The sequence below is a fragment of the Corapipo altera genome, unplaced genomic scaffold (genome assembly GCF_003945725.1).
Source record: "Corapipo altera isolate COAL_440 unplaced genomic scaffold, ASM394572v1 45, whole genome shotgun sequence".
NCBI classification, from domain to species: domain Eukaryota; kingdom Metazoa; phylum Chordata; class Aves; order Passeriformes; family Pipridae; genus Corapipo; species Corapipo altera.
Window position 1 is genome coordinate 15,488,555 of NW_020884877.1, and position 23,183 is coordinate 15,511,737.

At 35.0% G+C, this 23,183-nt stretch overlaps 1 protein-coding gene across 4 annotated transcripts in view; it reads right to left on the reverse strand.

Annotated features, from left to right (window-relative positions):
- The window catches only part of B3GALT1 (beta-1,3-galactosyltransferase 1), a 188,414-nt gene that overhangs the window by 94,177 nt on the left and 71,054 nt on the right, over positions 1-23,183 (reverse strand). For 2 of the 4 annotated variants that reach the window (XM_027636924.1, XM_027636925.1), the window contains one exon: positions 10,930-11,070. Coding sequence is in view for 1 of the 4 variants with exons in the window: in XM_027636928.1 (XP_027492729.1) it covers positions 10,939-11,070 (132 nt within the window). In the remaining 3 variants the exon portion in view is untranslated. Of the gene's footprint in view, positions 1-10,929; positions 11,071-13,503; positions 13,526-23,183 lie in introns of those variants that run through there. The other 2 variants (XM_027636927.1, XM_027636928.1) reach the window with 2 other exon arrangements.

A 23,183-nucleotide genomic window follows, 5' to 3' on the forward strand; every position in this document is an offset into this window, starting at 1 on the left:
TATCACATTACCTTAATCTATATTCACTCTGAATTTACAAAATGTCTTAGTCATGCAGAATGGCTGAACTAAATTGCAGATAACTTCAGAATACTGCCATTTCTAAAATAACTAGAGTAGAAAAACATGGAAAACCAGATCTATCTGATAGTATTTGCATGAGAGGTTTAATATGAAGAAATTCTTCTTTCAAAGCAAAAAGTTAGTATTAGAGTTAGAGGACCTTTCTAATTCTTGGTTCCAAGAGGAAGTAATCAAAGACAACCAGCCAATTTGATAGCACTTGCTTCTATGCTCTTTTAATACAGTATCAGTTCAAATGTATTCAGGCTCCCAAGGAAGTAGAATGCCAGGCAGAGCAGGTAGTTAAAAGAATTCTGCAACAAGCTATGCTATTCTGTTGAACTGTAGTGCAGCCTCCCTATCTGTCAGTGGAGTAAGCCTAACTCAGTTTTTTCAGGCTGAAAGAACTGGATGCATCCAACCTTATTCTTAAGTGACTAATTTAAAGGTGGTGATTCTGAGAAATGTACACTTAACAGGAATTCTGTCTTGTTGAGCTGCCAGACAGTAGTCCAAAGTTTATATATAGTATGCCTAGGGTGCCTATTTCTCGAAGAATAGCCGAGGGGAAATCTCCTCTATAAGACAACTTTCACTGAAATGGAACTTGATAGAGTTCACTTGGAAATATTGCATAGGTGAAACTCAGAACTGTAACTCCCCGCAGAAGAACCATATGGCAAACTCACGTGTTTCCAGGTACTGATAAATTACTGTGCAGTTCTCCTCCTGGTATTTGTAGACTAGCATTGGAGAATATAAAGAACTTTGCTTCAAAGAAAGGGAAAAATATTAAAAGTCAGCTTTTTAATTCCATATGGCTAAAAAATTGCTTAAAAATTTTCTCAACTTGTCTATTTTCCTCAAATGTATCTTTGTTTTTAGTTGAAAAAAAACCCCAAGTACTTTTATTTTCGGGTCTGAGAGTTGCTGTTTGCTTGTTTCTTTTATAATGGAAGTAAATGTTTGACCAGTTTGTCTTCCTGTGAATTCAAGAGGAACAATCTTCATCAAAGTCAAATCCCAATGAATTATAGACAAGTTTTAGTGATTTTGTTTGGAGTTTTGGTTTGTTTTAATCTCAGAACAATATAAATAGTTCATACAAATTCTTTTTACTAAAAAGCAGAGGTGGAAGAGCTCAAGGTGTATTTTTCCTATAGGAAGGAAAAATATGGCAAAATATTTCAGCAGTAGCTCTTCTGTGAAATAAGGGAGACAAAGTGAGAGTTTCTCCCAGAATTAAATTACTGCTAATTAAGCTCTCTGTCTAGCATGAGAAAAAAGCCTTTTATTCTGCTGGGCTCTTATAATTACTGATAGTCATACAAATCATAAGATAAAGTCTGTTCTTGTAGAAACAATTTGTAACTAAGGCACATCAGGGAAACTTAACAAAGCTGACAAAACCTGACAAAAATTATTTCTTGAAAGTTGCACTCATTCTGTATCTGAAAAAACATTGTGACTTCTTCTGTTTGAGATGGTTTGTTTTCTTTTGTTGGCATGATGACACAGCTGCAGTTTCCTGCAGTATTATAAAGGCTTAAAGTGGCCATCATTAGTTTCTAAAATTTGTAGTACCTCTTGGAGGTCATTCTCAATGTTACTTTGGGAACCAGATATGAAAAGTGGAATTAATATGCCTTAAAAAAACTTATTAAAAGAAGATTTCCATTTTGCAAGAATGGATCGCAGTTTTTCTCAAAACATCCTATTTGCTCAGAACTAAAAAAATGAACAGTCCTCTTTATCATGGTTTCCAAGACATCTGAGCATAATTTACTCAATGCACATAGGTATCAGCAATATCAGTATGAGTATAAATGGTCAGACCACAATTGCTTTCACTGAGAGGAAAGGGTATGCTCATCGGTGCTAGCAAAGAGAAATCGTTCTGGCCATTGATGTAATCAGTGAGCATCAAGTCAAGTGCCACCTGGAATAAAAGTCAGGTCTGAAACTCCCTCTCCTGTATGTCTAGGAACTTCTCTGACCAGTGCTCAGAAAAACTTTTAAGTATGTGTGTGTTTTGAGTCCATGTTCTAGGCTAAAGCCACAAAATTTAATTTCACTCCCCAGGAGGCTGAACTGCAAGTGCACAAAGTAATTAACCATTAGCAACTGATGTATGTTACAGTGCTGGAGAGGAAACTGCAGAGAGTATAGACCAATTACCTCCTGCCAGGAGAGCTCAGAGAAGCTTTTGTCTGGTTATTAAACATAAGTTATAGAAAGTAAGAAGGACAAATTGGAGAAGACGTATGCCTGAAATCCATGCACCTGAGAAGCGTAACAATGATGTGAGTGAGCACAGAAGCTCTGATACAGACCTCTGTAAAATCTTCTTAGTATATAACTGTGTGCTTTTCCTGCTGTGAAAGTAGAGCAAATACTTGAGCTTTCTATTAAAAATTGTAGCCAAACTCTTTTATAGTTTAATTTTGTGTGTGTGTGTAACGCAGGAGTAGAAGAGAGAGAATTTTTACATTGGCCGTGTAGACTAAAAGAATTGTGCTTCTCCTGAAGTTCAGGAATAAAGCTACAAACTGTAAGCATAAACACAGCAGCAGTAAAATGTTAAGTTTTTATTTCTTCTATTAATCAGATAAATTCTCAAGCACTACAGTCACAACATATGCTTACCATTAGTAAATAAGTAGAAAATCCCCAAATTCTAAAAGCCATAGGTTTTAGAGTAAAGGTAAAAGATGATCTTCATCTCTCATGTTAAATATAGTCTTCCAGAGCACAGTGTGTGAATTTATTCCCACTTCACTCCATAGTAACACAAGTAGTTTTCTGGACCGAGCCACTAAAGTACACAACACCTTCTGGAAAGATGGAGTAGCTAATGCTTAAGTGAGAGCTCTTCTAGCAGATGTTTTGACTGAATTTATAAAACACACTCAGACAACCTCAATTTCATGTGAACAAAAGAGTATTTGTGTGGCCTATTCCTGCTCTCTGCTTATAGCTTATGTTCTGCTTGGCTTCACTGTTCTCAATACTTACAGGTGCTATTCATAGTAAAAAAAAAAAAAAAGAAAATTCTTCAAAGCAGCAAACAGCTGGGTCTCAGCTTCTAAATTTTTGCATATGTGTTCTGATGAGTTTAATGCTATTGAATGTATGCATATTTGAATTATCTTATTGCTCGAGGCATACTAAAACTGCTGGGTACTTGAGAGCAAGAAAGGCAAACAGAAGCTAGAATCTATACCCCAAAAGTGACAACTAATGAAGCTCTGACATCCCTTGTTCTGCCCAGATGTATTGGCTTGCCCACGTCCCTGGAGTTTGCTTCAAGGCAATGTCTAGTTCCCTTACATGTTTGTAAAATACTACATTTTGAAAACAGTACCTGAATTACCAACATGGATTATATGATGTTTCCAGAAATTCTTCAGTCATAAAATAAATAACTCACACCTGATAAATTCAGTGCTGGATATGAGACATATATTATGGGATTATCTTTGTTGGTATTGTCAAACATGAGAGCAGTGAAAATGATTTGTCTGAATAAGACATTAGAATTGGATCTACAGCCATCGCAATGCCTGAATTTGTGTTTCACAATAGAAAGATTAATGTTTTATTAGATTATATCAAAGAATAGAACCAAATTGCTTTTTTGAACTCCCTCATCCTTCTCCATTGGATTACTGGCATACATCTGTATACTTTGTTCTCCTTAGTCACGATGGTTTACATCATAATCGTGAATTTAATTCAATGCCTTGTTTCCTTTAAATTTTATTATCCAAATAACACTGGGAATTGAAAAAAAAATATAAGAAAAAAATCGTCCTAGAAAAACCCCTAACTTACACTTAGCAGAAATCTACCTGGGGAATTGCAAAGCTGGTTATTTTTTGTATTTAGTCCCAACTTACTCTGCACTTGGTTTCACCTGGTCTATATAGCCCTGCCACAGTAGAACATATACTAATTAGAGCTGTGAGGTGCTAATATGCAACAAATAACTAATAGTAGAATCATGAAACTGTAAGAAAAAAAATATTTCTGAACAGATGGTCTGAAGGCCAGGAGCAAAGTAAATCAGAGAAGTTTTACATATATCTGTATAATCATCCAAACTTTCACAGTATGATTTTTCCAGGGAAACAAACAAGAATATCTTTGGAGGTTTTCCTATCACCAGCAGTAATTTTCTGCTTTTGCAAATCTGCACAAACTAATCAAATAGTAATAAGAAAGGTCTTGATCCTGTTCCCATTGATTTCATTCAGAGTTTGGCATTGACTTGGACATGATCACTACTGAATGGAGATGTGCAACAGACAGCAGTTTTGACCTGGAATTTTGTTACAATTATCATAGTCATTTTTACTACTGACTTTTCCCTTAACCTTGTTTGCTGAAATAATTTGGTACTTCTTGGGACAGGTTCTCATCTTACACTAGAATAACTTCCTTGTTTGGAAGAAAATTACAAGATTGAATTAGTAGAATTTTCTTTATTTGGGAGATTAGTTAGATAATTTCTTTAAGATTAAACTAGAAAAATAATCAAAATTATCAGTAAATTTTAAGAGCATGTTAAGAGACAAAGCAGAAGAAACATTTATTTACAGTATTGTCATAAAAATAGTATTCTCTGCATCAAGAAATTAAAGTCAAGGAGAGTCCTAGGCAAAGGCTCTTATGCAAGTGAAATCAGTATGTGCCTTGCTAATTAAGAAGCTTACTTTATAAAGTTCTTTCTCCACATTGTTCCCTTTTCCACTTTGTCGAACTTTATTCAGTGGTCTCTGACTTAGATCCTGACAATGCAGATGTCTGTGTTAGAAATGCACTGGCTTCCTGAGTGTCAGAATTTTTATCAGTATACTTATAGTTTCAAGATTTATCTTACAAGCGTGTTAAACTTCAGAGCCTGCTGATTTCTCAGTAAAGAAACTTTAAAAACTGTTCTAAGTTTAATGTAGTCACAATAAAGAATTATACCCTTTCCAATCTCTCCCATTAAAGTCTATGCACCATTTTGTCCTGATGCAGATGACATTTTCAATCAACTTTATCTTACATAGCTCTTTCTCTCTCCCCTGTCCACTCCTCTGTGCCAGTCCTTGATTCCCTCTCCCTTCCTGCTGATTTTTGGGTTGTTTTTTGCTTGATACCAAGGAACAGAAAGTTTTCCTGCCTCTCTTAAACATTGCATCTTGCCTATCCAACAGTAGGGCAGAACCAATGTCACTGGCATTCAAACCCATCTTTACAGACCAAACCACCCTGTACTTCTAGAGAAATGTAACTGAATAATTTTAATGACTATAAAAATTGTAATTCTCCAGATAAACATACATGTAATGAGAGTGATTACCATGCAACAATAAACCATCATTGCTATTATAAAACCATAAACTGTTATTCAATATACTATAAAATTCAAAATCTAATTGAAACTACTAGTATAGCATAATTCCCACAAGCCATCAGTCTTTAATATTGTGAAATGAATGGGGGGTTTGTGGAGCTATTAATTGTTACTGACAAGCAATAACCACTGGAATGAAACTCCAATTATCAGCAGCCATTAATCACATCTACTGTCATCTGCGATGTCAAAAAAAATCAATAATATTCTAAACAGCAAAGAACTACTTATATCTCTTATGTTTTAACTCACTATAAAAATCAGATGGCCTTTTGGTGGGATAAGCAAGGAATTATAAAAGACTATTTTCGTTCCTGTTCAGTCTTCTGTTTTCCAGTTTAAAAAAACCCTCCCACTTCATTGCATTTTGATGGAGACTTAGATACCTCGCAGGTTTATTTCTATACAATTATGTACAATTTATAACATAAATGTTGCTAGCATGATGTTATTGCAGTCACTGCCTTTAAAAATAAGAAATTATAGTGATCATCTGAGCATGCAGTTCAGTAATCTGTTCCAGGAAAGCACTTAATGTTGCTTTTAGGATGCAGCTTGATCAGGAGGTGTTCTTGGAGATTAGGGTGTAAACAAGGGTGGCAGAGCCTCGCTCAGAAAACATAGTTCTATACTTTTCATCTTGTTCATTTTTCAGATTCTGTGTTTACTCAAATAATTGTCTTTGAACATACACAGTATATCAAAAACATACATGTACATCTTTGGGAATAAAAGGATCTGTTCGGTACTAGTGAATGGATTGGCCAAATGTGCAATGTAGGCATGGCAGTTAAAAAGCCTCACTTGCAAAATGGGATCTGCTTTCTGAAAATTTCCCCTGAAAATAAGAAATAACATTGTTCGACTATTAAGGACATATCATGGTCTTACTCTCAAATGATATTGAGGTTTTTACTGAACTGCAGAAAATACAGATCATTCTGAGTGCTCAGGAGAATTTGCCAGTTGTTTACCGTGAGAGTCTGTCAGCTTCTGCTGGCATAAAAAGGCTTAGATTTAGAATAAGGAAGTATTTTAGAAGCAGAATAAGGAAGAAGAATAAGGAAGAATTCGGAAACACTGGTCCAAAATCTGCTGTGAATAACGTCATTTAGAAAAAGCACTGAAATCCTAATACATTTTGTTTACTACACCGTGTTTTTCACTTACTGTTTAATCAACACTTCATAATCTAGCAAAGATATAAGTACTCTAAGAGAAATCAGCAGAGCAGGTATAACATTTGTTCATAATGTACTGCAAATATGCAGCAGAGTATCTTTTTAGAAGAAACATATGAGAATTGACAGTTGAATATATGTCAAAAGAAGCCCTAAAATATGCATAAATTGTATTTAGTTAGTTCTTAGGCACCTCTAAAGCATGGAGCGCATGCTTATTTTCCAAGTTTTTGAGTAGAGATGTATTTATAAAATTGAATATAGCAGTGCCACTGGAAGGGAAAGTCAGAGGTTGACAATACTAAAAATTTTATTATTCTAGATTATATAACCAGTTTTCCAAGTTTTTAAATACTGTATTTTCACTAAAACTAGGGGGTTTGTAATTGACAATATTGTTTTATAGTGTAGAATGTACTCTTGAATAGATCATGTCTTACAAATCATGTCTTTTCTCTCTGAAATTCTCTTAAGATATGGCCACTGTTAAACCTTGGTTACTTATAAACTATGGTTGGATAAAAATCCTTTACTTCTGATTTTCCTGCTAGATGTAATTGAGCATTCTACCTCTGCAGCATAGCAAATTTTTGGCCTATCTGCATTTTCTTAAATTTATTGAAGACTTTAAAAGAGTACACATCTAAAATAATCAATATTATACTATAATACTCTCATGATCAATTAATAAAAAAAATTAACTGCCTAAAAAAGTGAACTAGCAGAAAAAACTTTGTCATGAGAAAACTTTGGAACATGATTCTTTCCTTGACTTAAATTCCCAAACTCTCCCATTTATCATTTTCTTGATGTTTTTCCGAGTTGTTCAGTGTGAAGCTTGAAGAGTGTGTAAATTTAGTGAAAAATAATAGTAGAAATAATTACCATGCTATGATAAGATTTTAGTTTTAAAAATTCTTACTGACATTCCATTTCCCATATTTAATTAAATATTTCTATCTTTTCAGCAGAAATTACTAAGTATTTTAAAAAAGTTATTTTCCAATACCAATTTAAAACTGCAGCACTGAAAATTTATCATGACCTAACACATTCATTTATGCTTGTTGTCAGGGTAACAGAGCTTATCAGAATAGCAGAAATCAAAGTATTTAAAATGTAGTTGTAAATTCTCAATTTATTACGGTAAGGTAAACACTGATTCTGTCAAACACTAGTTATCTTTCATTAGCATGGAATTGAATACATTCTTAGATGAAAAATATTACTCTATTTTGTAATGATAAACAGCTTTCCTTTAAAGAAGATAATAATGGAAAAATGTTTGCTAATTTGTCAAGTATATTTACAACACTGAGTCTTTAAACTTGAGCTGTCAGTTGTCAGTTAACTCATATTCAAGATTCCAGCTCACTTAAAAAGGAAGAAGACCCTTGAGTATAATAGTGAGAACTGGCTTTTTCCCTCCCTCTCTCCCTCCCTTTCTTTCCTTATCTCTCACTGAATAATAACCCTCATTTAGTGACATCAGTCATTTTTGCATCAGCCTATTTTATGGCTGGAACAGAAGCATGAGTGGCACACAGACTGAAATGTGTGAAAACTTCATAGATCTTGATAATACAGTGGAGAATGTGTTATGAGTTGGTGTTAACATTAGCTGAGAAAGGAAAATGGATGCAGTAATTTGCACAGTAGCTGCAGCTCAGCCCCTTCTGTATTTACAAATGTAAACAATGCAGTGTCAAACCTTGATACTGGTAAACTGCACTGGTTTTGGTAGTGAGTGCAAGCTTTACAAGGGCCATAGAGCCGTGATCCTCTATTCTCTTTTCTGTGAGGTTCTGTTAGCTTTAAATGACCTTGAGTCACTTGAATGACTTACCAAAAAAAAATTATCTTTCAAAAAACTGGTAAAAACTAATAGGAAAGCAAAGTGCAAGTGCAAATATTGACAGTCACCAGAATTTATCTGATTTATTCCTACTAAAGATCTGTCTAATGGGAGCGATCTACTTTTTGGCTACTCAAACTGAACAGTTGAATAGATGATAGTTTTGAGGATGTCATCTGAAATATTGCACAATTATCATGAATAATTTGAAAATGTTCTGTTCCTCTAACTTAAAATGCCTCATCTAATGGACTATGGCATTTAGAGCCAAACTAGTCCAAAAACCAGCAGGCCTGTATGTTTATGCTATTTGGTATCACAAAATTTGTCATTTAAAATTTAATTGGTGACTGAATAATAGCTCCCAAAGAATGATCTAACCTTGGCTGGATTTTGTTTCAGAGTCAGATAACAGCTGCAAAGATGGCACTCCAGGATAAGAGAGGGGTGAAGCTCAATTTGTTGGCATGCAAAGAATGGAATTTGCAGACAAATACTGTCATGTAAAATACAAAGTATTTTTTCACTGAACCATCTTTCCTCAAATCTTGCTTAAGTTTTGGCCACATTCATAACAATCTGCTTGTGAATTCTGATATATTGTAAAGAGAAAGCCTTTTTAAATTTGGAGATTCTGTTTGTTTTGGAACATCTTAGGCCCTGCGGACAGCTCACTTACCTGTATCAGAAGGACACAATTAATTATTATGCTTTTACTTTAATTGTTTTCAGCAAATACCTTCCACTTTATTGTTCTAATAATTCATGTCATGGTTTTATTACAGCTGAGCATATGGGCTCTCATTTAGAAATTACTGATTAAATGTTTTCTCCAGCCTACCCCATGTAAAAATATTTTTGATGTAAAACCATATTTTGGGAATGCGTGTAGCATTACACATAGCATTTGCTGACTTTTGAGTCAACCTGCTTTGAGGTTGTCTGTAGGTTTTTACATATGGTGGCTAGCAATTTCTTTCTGCTTAAATATTCCTGATAGAGTTTATTACTTTTCAGGAGCTGGGAAGTACTATAATGCACTTTCAACTCTCATATTTAGTTCCATCTCCATTTCAGTTACAGACTGTACTGATATAATTAAGAACTATGCAATTTGCCCTTATTATTCCATATACCTTGAGTGTGTTCTGTTCTTTCACTTTTAGCACACTCCCCAAGGTAATACAAAATAATAACATGCCATATGGCAAATGGAATCAGCTGTAACACCACACAGCGTCCTTTATCATGTAGCTTTTACAATATGACATTCCCAAGTTTGCAACTGATGAATATTGCACGTCCTAGAGAAGCTCCAGCTGTATGATGCTGTTTCTCCCATCAGAGGCATCCTTGCTGATGCTCTGCATACATGCAGCAGCTATCAGTCAACAATGTACAAAGGAATAGACAGAATGTCTCAGTGTGTGCCAATCCTACCAAAGTGCAGAAAGTTATCACGAACACAATATTGCATTATCAGGAATTGTGCGATGTATAATTAATATGATGCAACAGTAATAATGAGTTTTGAGGATTTTTGTTTGATTGGTTTTTAATGTCTTTAGAGCTCTTGATTCATAGAACATGTTATTTCAGTAGTGAATTTCCATAGATTTGGAGTCAGTCTTCTGAAAAATACTGTCTGGAAGCATTAGATGCTGTTCTATGAAAGTTAAATATAAGCATAACATTTTGTAGATGGGTTAAAGCACTTCTACAAGGCCAAACTCTAAAAGGATTTCCGTTTTGTGGATAAACTAAATGGATGTGATAAGGTGATGGTGTTACTTAGGAATGCAAAAACCTGTAAGTAAACCATTTCTTAACACTTCGTGTGTGTTGCTATACCAGCATCTCAAGTTAAGTGTTAGTTTTGTGAGTGGAAGGGAAAGGTAAGGATTAAACAGATAGATATGTAATGTTTAGCTATGATTTTCTTTCCACCTTCCGTTAGTGGTGAAAATGCAATTTCTCCAGTGTGCTTGTAATGCCCCAAGAGATCAGTCCAAGGACAGGATATACATTGTAAGGTTTGAGAACTTAGAACTGTTGAGAAGGAACAGTAACACACATAGCACAACATTCTTTTACTCCCCAGTCAAAATATTACTTGTCTGGCTTCCTGTAGAAATAGTACAATGTTTTATGTAAAGGAAATAAAATGAAATATAGAAAATTTTATTAAAAGAAATGTCAAATACCAGTATAGTAAATATTTTCACTGAGGGTAAAATTTTGTTCAAAAAGTAAATTCATTGTGTGAATGGGTGTAAGTAGGGTGTGTGTGTGTGTGTGTAGGTATGTCCACAGACACGTGTGGCAGTAATTCTCTGGAATACTAGGAAGGGCAAGATAAACATACAGTATTTGATACCATTCTTTTTACATTTTACACTTTATACAGAGTCATCTGAATCACTTACCTTTTTTTTTTAGTAACTGCTCTGTCTTTTTGTCCTTAATTTTTCTTTCTTGCTTATCTGTGTCACATGTACTGCCGTTCTCCACTGTTTGCTTGCCTCCTTGTCACATGTGAAACCAATGTGGACTCTATATTGATAAACCTGCATTGACAAATATCCATGAGTTACATATGGGTAAATGAAAGACTTTTATTACTTTTCTTTCTGTCTTCCATGAAAATAGAAGTGGAACAATTAGAGACTTGGGGTCAAGCACTGAAGTAGTAAGTTTGCAGATGTGAATACTGACATATTTTTATATTGCTAACCACTTAGATCCATGCACAGAATCTACTTATATACATTTTTTTCTGCATAAACTGTGGCAACACAAACATGTATAAATAATGTCTCGCAACATAAAACGTGGGCTCATGAGAAACATAAACCACCAGTGTCTGGCAAATTTTCCTCTGTAAGCCCAGGCAACACCTTTAGAACGACCAGTCAGATATGTCACAGACTATTTTAGTTACAGCATTGATCTCTTTTCTTTCAGGCCTAATCTTGAAGTTTATAACAAGGTGCCTGTCTAAGACATGTCTACAAGGCTCAGCAATTTTCACAGAATTCTAATTGGGCTTGGAAGAATTATCCTTGTATTGTAAATGGTAATTTTGTACATTGCAGTTTTAAGGAGGTTTGTTCTGTTCCATTTTTTGCTTTATCATTTTTTGTTTTGTTGTTGTTGTTTTGGTTTTTTTTTTGGGGGGGGGGTTGTTTGTTTGGGGTTTTTTGGGTGTCTCCCCCCACTCCCTGAACTTATATCTTGGCTTTTTCCAGTTCCTAACAATCCCTTCTCCATTTCTTGTGCCTCTTTTCCCCACCTTTCCTTTTGAATAATCATGCCTTTTCGCAAGAATTTGTAAATTAAAATTGTATTGTCCAATGTTATGAACTTTAACTATTGCCAACATTCTTATTTGTAAAACTCTGACCTCCTTAATTAAGTCCAAGATAAACACCTGTATGTGGAATCTGATGATGATTACCTGAAATGACACATTTTTGTCAAAGAAGCAGATATGAAAAATAATTAAAATTTGGGAACATAGAATGGTGCCAAGGAATTTTAATTGTATTAAACTGTCAATTATTGGGACGCCCTTTATAGAATTAAAAGCATATCTTTGAAATAATTTTTACCTTCATGAGGAATTTATTTGCTTGAGGAGAACAACAGCTGTATTTGTTGACCCTTTTCCAGGAGGGTCAGAATGAAGACAAAAAGCATAGAAATACTAAAATGGCTTCCTTTAAATGGTTCTACCTTTTAATGCAAGGAATCCTTGAGTGTCCAGTCCCAAGGACCTCACAAGCCCCTGCCCAAGCATGACTGACAGCCGAGCCTGGACTGGCAACCAGAGACACCCAAATATTGTATAGTGGACAGAGCCCGAAACAAAGATGAAATTAGCCTAAAACCAGCAGAATTTGAGTTCATGTTTCCATTTGTCTCATTGCCAAAAAGCTTTACATATAATAAACAGAGTTATAAAAATTCACTTCTGACAAGTAACAGTTAGCTTGTGCATCATTTATCGCAGTTCTGTGATTAGTCTCATCTTCATACTTCATATTACTTTAACATCTAATATGAATTTCCTTAGAGCTTGCCACATTTTATTAAGGTATCCAGCTTTTCACAGGGACAATATTAAATGAAAAGCATTCTTATTTGCCTGGAAATTTATGCCATACACCAAATACCATTTTATCTCTGATTACTTAGCAGGAACCATCTGTCATGTCCCCACCCCCACAGTGCTGAGGAAGGCACAGACTGAAGGTGAGAAGTATATTTACTTTGACTACAAAACCAGCTGTTGCCTTACTTTTAGTGGTAAGGCAAACATAATGGAAAAGGTGACTATCTGTTGTGATTCTGGTGTACTGGGACCAACTATGTCTGTTGATGACAGCTGACTTCTTAAAATCTGGAAGAAAATTGCTTTATGGTTTACATCAGGAGGGCATGTAAAAATACAGCTCCAGCTGGAAGCTGGAACCAAGAAGGAGAAACTTTGGGCTAGGAAAGTAGTGGGATTAATTCAAGTAAGAATTTGCCCCTTCTCCTGCCTTCCTTTTGGTAGAAAATTGTATCGCAAAAGAGAATATTTTTCTCTAATGATAACACAAGATTCTGAAATTAAGCACAGCAGGTAGAAATATCCAGCACAGAATTAAAAAAATGTTGCATATTGGTATGCTGAAATCATTCCCAGCTAACTATTCCAAGTGGAAAAGGTACAAGCTCTGCTGTTCATTCTGCCAATTTCCCTCTGTAAAACTCTGGCACTGTGTTTTGGAGGCTGCGTACTGTAATCCCTGTTATTCTTACCATCATCCATCAGACTAAGAAAGATATTTGCAGAGTCAAATTATTTTGACTTTGAATAGGATTGCAAAAAAGAGGTATATTTTCAAAATTATGGAAAAGGGAAAAGGGGTACTTCTTCACTAAAACCGCTTAATTCCCCTGTTACCTTCTTTCATATTGTACAAGGGGAGTGCTGTGCTGAGATGTAAATGTACCTAAAGCATATTTCAGGACCACAATATAAACACTGTCGGGAAAGGGCACTTTATGCAAATGTGTATCCTGAGTGATGGCTCTTCCTCCCTGATGATTCTGGCAAGACATAATAATTTGAGAAAATAAGTGGAGTGCCCTGCCCTTCAGCTCTTTTCTCTAGAGTACCAACATCCCCTTGCAAATAGGATTACGACAAAATAAAAGGTTCGTTTAGGTGGGAGCTTCTTTTAAAATATGTCCAATATATCATGGCAGAAAATAGTAGAGATAAAGCAGAGCTATAAATGCTCTCTTCTGCTTTTAGGAAGAGAAAACAGACCAACATGCCTAACTCATATTGCACTCATTTTCCTTTTACAGTGCACCTGTCAGTCCTGTTATCCTTGTCTAGAAAAGAATTTACGGTAAGTCTTTGCTTCAATCAGTTTCCATGGTAACTTGGTTCTGTTTTAAAACCTTTACATAACAATGGCTTGGTTAAAATGATAATGAGCTGGTGTGCTCACCCATACCTGAACTACACCTTTCCCATTGCTCAGAAATAATCAGATAGGGATGTCACTCCATCTGCTCTAGGTCCTTCAGCTTCTACAACACTGTTTCACTAACCAAGTCAGATCAGATTGCCACTTGGAAATCTCAGAGATATAGTTCAGGATATGGGCTGGTGTTTACATATGACATGCTGTGAAGCAGAGTAAAGCGTGTTGGGGTCTGGAGTCTTGAGTTCACTGTGGCAGGATCCTGCATGTACAGTACCTACAGTGGGGCTGAAAGCTCCAAGGACCATGGCATCTTTTAAGATATGAACCAGAAGAGGCAGGTTGTCTCCCTTGCAGAAAACACTTTTCTCAAGGTAGGAAAAAAATTACCTTTGGGCCAGATCAAGGGGAAAAAAAAGTTCAGAAAAAAAATAATTAAAGTTTTAATTGAAGAATTAAGAATATTTTGATAATGTCCCACCATTGCAGATATGTATGTCTTATCCAACCTTTAGTTATCCCTTATCCTAATTTCAAGCTCATCTCTTGCACTCATAATTTCTGATTCTCTGGCCCAATTTGATTTTGTCTTTGATGGTCTTTTTCGTAATTCTGATTACTTTATACTTATTACTTATATTACTATATCTCAAATCTTATCTAGGAGAAAAATCAACATTCTTTTTTATGTAACTTAAATACTTCAGTAATAACACTAGTTTCAATTACAGGGAAATCTTAAAAGGACTTCTAGTGTGTGTCTGTTAGAGCTCTTCAGCAAGTACTGAAAACTTGCTGCATTTCATAGATGACACCTTCCCTCTGCTTTCAGATATTCTTAAAGTTCTGTACTAGATCTGCTCTTTTTGTATTGGGTAGCTTAATATTTGTATAGGAAGTTTTTTGTTCCATTAGAGGCACTGATAGAATTTATGAAAAATAATTTTACACATCTGTATCTTCTAGACAGGCATTTAAAAAGCCGCTGAATGTAGGTATACACCAGTTAATTTACACCTGAATTTTTCCAAAGACTTGGTACAATCTCATGTTTCAGCATAGGACAACACAATATTATTTTCCCACGATAAGTGGTTGCCCAGCTGGTCTGTATTAAGCATCTTAAATAACAGAAACAGATCCATGTTTTCATTGTGTTTCATGGTTTGGATAGTGTGAGATCCCAATGCCTTGTCCTTAGCAAAACACAGCAGGGCACTGCTCAGGGATGTTTCCACACCTCCTCATTCCTGAATGGCATTACTACACAAGGTGTATGCACACATATTCTTACATGGGTTTACTTTTGTATAGATTCAATTTGGTCATTTACTGATTCCTCTAGATATTGTAATCTCCCTGATATTTACTTGCCATTTAAAGAAAGAATCAAATAAGGAAAGAATTAGTATCCTTGTCCCAAACCAAATAGTATGGGGGTGCTAGAATTTTGATTTAGACCTACATAAATCCTCCCAAAACAACTTGAAAAAACAAGCTTTCAAATGCATTTTTTTTCCAGCTCTTATTTTTAACTAACAGTTCCATTTACTCCTTATGTCCTAGCACTGTCCTAAAGTCATTAATTTCTAAGGGAAGGGCATTGTCAAATCAGGGTATCATAAATCTACTGAATTCCTTTCATCAGTCATGGCAGTAACGTCTTCACAGTACTCCTGTGTGTCAGTAAAGTATGACCTTCTCTGACTGATCTGTGCAGGCTATGCTTAATTGAACTGTGCTTTTCCAGCGAGCATTTTAACTTTCACACAATGATTTTTCAATAGCTGACGGCCAAACAACTGGTCTCTGTTTTCTGGGTGAAAGAATAAATAACATCTGATGCTTTGTCAATTGAAAAATAGTAGTTGCTTATTTTTAATACCTTTAACATCTTTTAACTCAATTGAACAATTAAATATGCTTACAATTTCCATTTTTTTATTCCTTTCATAATCCTTTGTATGAAAAAGAGGAGTGATTCTGTGCCTCATTACTCTTATAGCATTATTGATTCCATCCTGATGCTAATCACTGCTCCAGAAATACTGTAGCCTGATGTGAAAACTGATCATATGAGTTGGCTGCTTGAGATGGGAAATTCCTTGTTAGACTGGCTGTAATACAGTTCTTACTGTATTTAATTAATCTGGTAATTACTGTGTAGTGCAACAGGGTATATTTTCTTTTACCCTGAATATTGTTCATATGTATAGCATATCAATTGCTAACTGCAAAATTATCTTAAATGTATTATTTCAGCCTCTGATTAAAAATTACTGTTAAATTAAGAGGGTCTTATTTCTTACTTTTTAGCTCATTATGCTGACTTACACTTTTAAAAAAATTCCTTTCTTTATTCTTTTTTATTTTGAACTGTCTTTTATCATCTTATATTAATTATCAAGTATTTGAGAATACCAGTATCTATTACTAATTTAGTTGCCTGCTTGTAGGAATTCCAAATAGTTTATGTCTATTCCTTAAATAATTACATGATTTTTTCCCCTGCTTTATGACTGCCCTCATGCTGCTCTACAATTTTTTTTTTCATTTTTGCACAAAATTAATAAGATTTTATTTGGTACCTATTTCCCCCCTTACTCTGCCTTCTAAAGATATATATCATAAGTTGAATGCTAGTTATATTGTGATAAAAGTAGTACAAAACTGTTTGGATAAAATAATTAAAGCTCAAATATTCACGCATCCAAGAACCTTCACACTACAAATCTCAGACACCTCTGCTGATGAAAGTTGAATGGGCTACATATAAACAAGTATGTAAATTGAGAATTAGTATGGGAAGAAGTTCACTGTGCCTGTATTTTCAGTTTGCTGCCATCTGTGGTATATGCTTTTGAGCTGGATAAACTTTGCAATGGTAATATGAACCTCAGTCTCCCTCTTTCTTTCCTGGTTCCTTTGGTCCTCTTATGTCCTACATGATGCATCCTCTAAACTCCCACAGTATGTCCTAAACTGACTTTTGAGATACCTCCCTCTGATTTTATTCTCCTTATGCAAAGTATCTCCTTTCCCTGGTTATATGTGAGAAATCGTGTTTTGAAGTGTGCCACACAGAAAGAGCTGAGCAGAGGAATACCATTGGGAATGTTGTGGGAGGGGAACTGGAGGCGCAGAGAGAGTTTGGAGAGTGTGAAGGCAGGGAAGGGCAGTGCTTTGTTTTCTCTCTCTGCCTACTTCTCCAGTGAGTAGCACAGCCAAGATAGGAGTTTGAAAGCAAGTTTAGCAGGATCACTAAGTTGCTTGCTGCCAAATGATCAAGGTAGGAAGGCTCATAAAACCGAATCAGGCACTCTCCCTTTGGGATATGACATTTGTTTGAGTCAGTACTGTCACACATGAAGTCTTAAACTCTTTCACTTCTGCTATTGTCTTGCCTCCAATCCTCCTCCTAATATCAGTACTGATGATGCTGATGATTTTTATTGTTGTGAGTAGTAAACAATAATTATTTTATAATGGTACAGAATAGGACAGAGTGAATAGGTGCGAAGTGCAGAGGAGTTAAGAGCTCAAACCAAACCTTCAGGTACACTTCAGAGACCACCAAACCCTGTCCTGTTCTGGAAGACCAAAAAAAGGTTTTCAAGAAGTTTAATTTCAAACTAAGGTCATATTCACTCAATTTAATTAAGAGTAGATACTAGATACTGTTGTGATCTCAATTGAGACATGAGACAAATCTGATCAATATTTTTTTTGGTTTTTAGCAGAACTGTTTTTAAAAAAAACATACATTCTGGTCCCACTAAAATTTTAAAAGTTCCACCTTACTGGAACATAACCGGCTATCAGTGAAAATAAGAAACACAAACAATGTTTTGATGTCACCTAACAGCACTGAATAAGTAGATATATACAATTTCAAACTAAGTTTGCTGTCTCAAAATGACAAAGACACAGTTAGCCATTAGGTCTAGATTATAACACAAATAGGCCAGTGAGTGGGCTTGGGGAAATTCAGGTTTCCTGCATTTCTTCTGGGCTTTTCTCTCTGTTCTATAAATTGGAGACCATGATACTTCCGTAATTTTTGCAATGGAAATAAATACCATTTCTGTGATTCCCAACTTTTATAATGAAGAATGAGAGAGTTGTAGTGTATGTAAGTACCTAAACAGTAAATAGAAAATAAATATTTTCTATTTTCTGGTCAACTGTCATAATTTTATCTTGGTTTACTTCATGATTTGCATCTTCCAATGTGAAGCTTTTCAATGACATTACTTAAATAAATCTAGTTTAACATATCATTCTTCCAGAATTTATATCAGTTCCTAGATCATTCCATTTCTAGAAAGAAATGCATGCTTCCCATATAACTCTTACAAGTATTGTATAACCAGTAATTTTCATCTGTGTACTGAGAATCTGGGGTTTAGGGATTTATTAATAAAGTCCAAATTAGGATGTTTGATTTTCCACCTTTAAAAAAGTATAATTTGAAAGAACCACAAAATCAGATTGAAGAAGTCAACTTGGGCTCTTGAGAATATATGGCAATTACATTTTCTTTTACAAAGGAAAAAGAATTAATCTTTTCTAAATTACAGCTGTGCAAAGAATCAGCTGTGGAGGTGTATGTCTTAAATAAGCTACAAGAAGAGAAGCAGGGTCAATCAACAAGATAACTACCAATCTGGGTCTGGCATTGTTCTAGAAAATGGGGCAAATATTAATCTAATACACAAAATATTGTGAATTCCAGTGTTACATATGCCACCATCTTTGAAGTCCAGAGAGCCTTATAGATAAATGTGCTTTTAAACTAGAAGTAAAGCTCAAAGGGAAAGGGGTTTGATAATTTTTGCTAAGATGTCAGTTTAGTCAGAGAATTGCTTAGAAAAATAGTATTAGGGTGAAACACGAAGATTTTCATAAATCTGCCAATGTGTAAAAGTGTAAGCTTCCCAGGCCACCTATATTTTTCCCCACCACCTCCAAACCCACAAATATAAAATAAAGACATATTTAAGAGAGAGTAACCTCTAACATTGAAAGATGTTCAGCTTTAAAAGGTAGAAAAAGAAATCAAATCTATTCCTGTGAAAAAATTAGGGTAAGACTAAGCGCAATCCAAAACACATGCTGAGAAGCTGACTGCTGGTCTGACTCTAGTAAAAAATAATAATAATAAAAAAGAATCTGTAAATCAAGTTATATAGGTGATGTTCTAATCTAATTTCCTGTCAGAATTTTTCTACCCTACCTTTTTCCTCCTCTCCAAACCCTGCAAATCTCTAACATTGACTTTAATACATATAAAATTAACTTTCTAGCATCAATTTTATACTGTTAAACTGCCCAGTCCTTTATGCTCTATATTCAGAACCTTCAACAGCTAAATAACTTCTTTATGCACGGCTTTCATTAGGAAAACACTGTAGTTAGTGATTAGTAGAACAAAAGCCCTCTGAATTTATGGAGGAACTTAATTTTATGGAGGAACTTAATAGGCAAGCATAAAAATGTGGCTTTTTTTTCAGCAATTTTGTTTCAATAGTGCCATAGTAGTGGGACTTGTTGTTCAATTGTTATTAGATTTTTTTGTCATTTTTTTTGTCTGATTTTGACCAACAGAAGTTGCAAGACAATTTTTTCGGCTCAACAAGCTTAGTCACTTGTGAATTTGTTACCTTCTTTACTACTATGAAATTTACAAGCCCAGTAATTTTTGAAAATTAAGTGACAATTAAGTAAAATTAGCCATGCCAGACTTAAAACCAACTAAAACATTATTTTTTTAAAATAAGTGTACTGAGTGCTGGGTAAGCGGAGTTGAGAAAAAATGATGACACATCCTACAAATACAATGGAAGAGATCAGTATTTTTAAGGTCACTTCTCCTTGTTATGAATATCCCTGATGGCTGCCTAAGATCAATTAGATTAATTCAGTCTGTTATTCCTCACTAAACTTCTGCTCCTCAGTCCTATAGTAGCACATTTTACTAACAGTTGTGAGAGGGAAAACTGAGTTTTGGAGTTTTTAAAATCTAGAAAAAGAAGGAAAGAAGGAGAGAAAGAAAGAAAGATCATGAAAACAAATGCTGGTTGAATTGTGTTTTTCTTTTCCTCTTAGGTTTGCTTTTCATTTCTGTGAATATTACATTGGGAAATAATTTTTTAGCTTTTTTTTGTGTGTGTGTGTGTCAGATGCACAGGTGGTATAAATTAGCTACATTGATTCCACTGATGGAGTATGGATTTTTATTCCCATGAAATGGAGAGCATAGGTGTGTAACATAGCACAGCATAGCATAAAATCTTTCTCATTTAGCAGAGATTATCTATCTTCATGAGAAATTCCAGGTACTTAGTATCTTGGACTAAGGAATCAAAACTTGGTGGGAGCGTTACCACTACCTTCTCTGGAGCTAACGGGGAATATTTCTATATTCACACTACTCAATTTTAGGCTATTAGCTCAGATCAGGTGATTACACAGAAATTTAGAAAAGGTAAAGTTGATTTTTTTTATGGTCCAAGTCCTTATTTAACAAAAAAGAAAGAACTGTGTTCTGTTAAGCTCTTTTTTGAAATTCAAATTATGTTGATACCTTAGGGAAAAGACTAACTAGAGGCTAACAGGGTTTGTGTGAGCTCCAGATGATTAACCTACTTTATATTGCTCTCACCATGCTGCATTGGTTAATCATTATCTTTTAGCAGTGTCTTTAACAATTAGATAAAACAGCATTTATTTCTTTTCTATATTTAGAAGACCTTACACAAATTAATCTTATTTTTCCTTTATTTTTAATCATGTTTGGCATATGATGGAATATGTACAGTAGAATTAATGTAAGAAAACCCCCCCCAACTCTATCCTTGACTAGGCTCAGAGGAGTTAATTCTTTACTGTCCCTCCAGGCCCACTGTCCATTACTGTTGAATGAGATACTATGACTTTCTAACTAGCAATGAGCAAATTTTAAAATTCAGTCAGGCATTTTCTCACTCTGAATCTGTTTTGTCAGCTGATTTTTTTTTTTCTTGAAGCATTAGACAGCTGATTGGGAAATCTGGTAAAAAGAACAAAATTTGGAATATTATTTCCAGAATGAAACAGTCAGTTATTATGGTAGTTTTGTGAGACAGCCATGAGTATGTGTGATGATTTCGTGGTGTATTGCAGCTCATAAAACAATTATGCTAAAGGTAGGAAAGATACTGGGTTGTCAGTTATTATAGATGAGCTTTTTAATGGTGATACATCTTGGGGGGTGGATGGGAAGAAGAGTTTTTCAGGTTTGTTTCTAGGCCTACCAGCTGCTACCCTGCAGCCACAGCACTACTAGAGAGAGATATCTAATCCATCTACTCTTCCTTTCTCCTGTTTCAGGGATATAAACTTTAGTCTTCAGCTTTTCAAGACAGTATTTCAGAATGTTTTCAACATTTGGTGTTTCACTGATTTTTTCAAATGACGTGGGAATTTGCAATGGCCAGTTCTGCTCTGTGAGCAATATATTTGCAATTCGCAGAGGAATCTGACAAAGGGACTTGTATTGTTCCACTAGAAAGTTTTCTTTTTGTATCCTTACATCCTCTTATAAAACTTTTAGTATTTTTGTAAGAAAAATACATTAGCTGGTTCTTACAACAATGTGCATGCTTCAACCATAATGTCAAAAGTGCTGGTTTTCTTTTTAACTTTTCTTAAGATGCTAAACTAACGAAGAATTCAAAAGCATATTCTTTATTCATTTGCAAAAAGGCTATATGTAAGAAAGGAACATACAGCTGTGTTTATTAGCGTGCCTCATCATACCAATTTTTTTTCTGGTAGAAAACTAAGTCAGCTTATTATTAAGTAGAAATATTATTAAGTAGAAATACATTTAGACATCTCTGAGAAAATCTTCTGCAGAAAAATAAATACAAGCATTTTCTAAAATTGTTATATATAAACCAGAAAATTGCAAAGAAGTTTTTTTTCACAAGGAATGCCATCACAATACCAGGCCATGTCATTTCCTTTGGGAGAAGGTACTTATCTATGCCCAGTATCAGGGCAGAGTCAGCCTTTATGGCCTCAAATTAAGGAACCAATGATGAAGGAGTACAGAAAATGCAATAGCTGAGAAAAAGAGCAGGTTTACACCTATTTACTTTGCTAGATTGTATAGCAGATCTGATCTTCATTCAGCTATGTGCTGAATTCCACAAGAATACTTAATTCTTGTAATTCATGGGACTATCAGGGTAAAGAAAATAATTCTCCCCAGACTTCAGACAATGAGCTAATGACATTGTCAAGAGTAATCCCCAGGTGGAGTTGATATTTTTTTTTTCAATCTTCCTGAACACCATGAAACAGAAATATCTTTCCCTAGAGAGACTTAGTTATTAAAAACCTTATATACTTATTAAAAACACACAAATCCTCGCCAACTTCTATGTGGTATTGGAAAGAGCCAAAGACATTGTGTGATGTCAACATGTCCTACAAATAGAATAGAAGGAATGTTACCTGGTAAAAGTACCCAAATGACTGAGAAAAAGACTATACCACGTGCTATAGAAGGAGGCAAACGAAAATCAAGAGCTCCTGCCTGTCTGATTCTTTGGTAACAAGGTCTGATTGTTGACTAACCTTGGGCATGTAACCACAATGCTCTAGTTGCAGACCATAAGGTGCCTCTTTAACCCCTCAGAGCATTCCTGCACTGTGCTCAGCTTCCTGTGTCCAGCAGCAGCATGTTCATCTTAGCCAGGCACATGGTCCCATCACACCCACCTGCGCTCAAACACCTGCTCTATATTTACACTGCCTCGAGATGCCCAAAGCAGCAATGTCAACCAAATAACTAAGACAAGCGTATATTTGTGATGGTAAAGACTGGCCAGTTTTGGAGACCTTTTATTTATGAGAATCCCATTTAAGAAAAGAATTATATATTGGGAGCATTTATTAAAAAAGAGAATCCCACATGCAGAGTTCATGCATAATATTCTTTTTAATACATCCTCTTCTAATTCAAGGAATTCAGTGCCACGTTTTTAACATTTCCCAAGCGCATATGTTTCAGAAACTACGTATTTAAATCTCTTTTTCCCAGAACTGTAATAATAGAGGATTTCAGTAGCAACTTTTAGGTGTTTAAATTATTGCTGCAGAAACTGATATATCATAGTGCACACAGGAAAAGAGAGAATTGTTTCCCC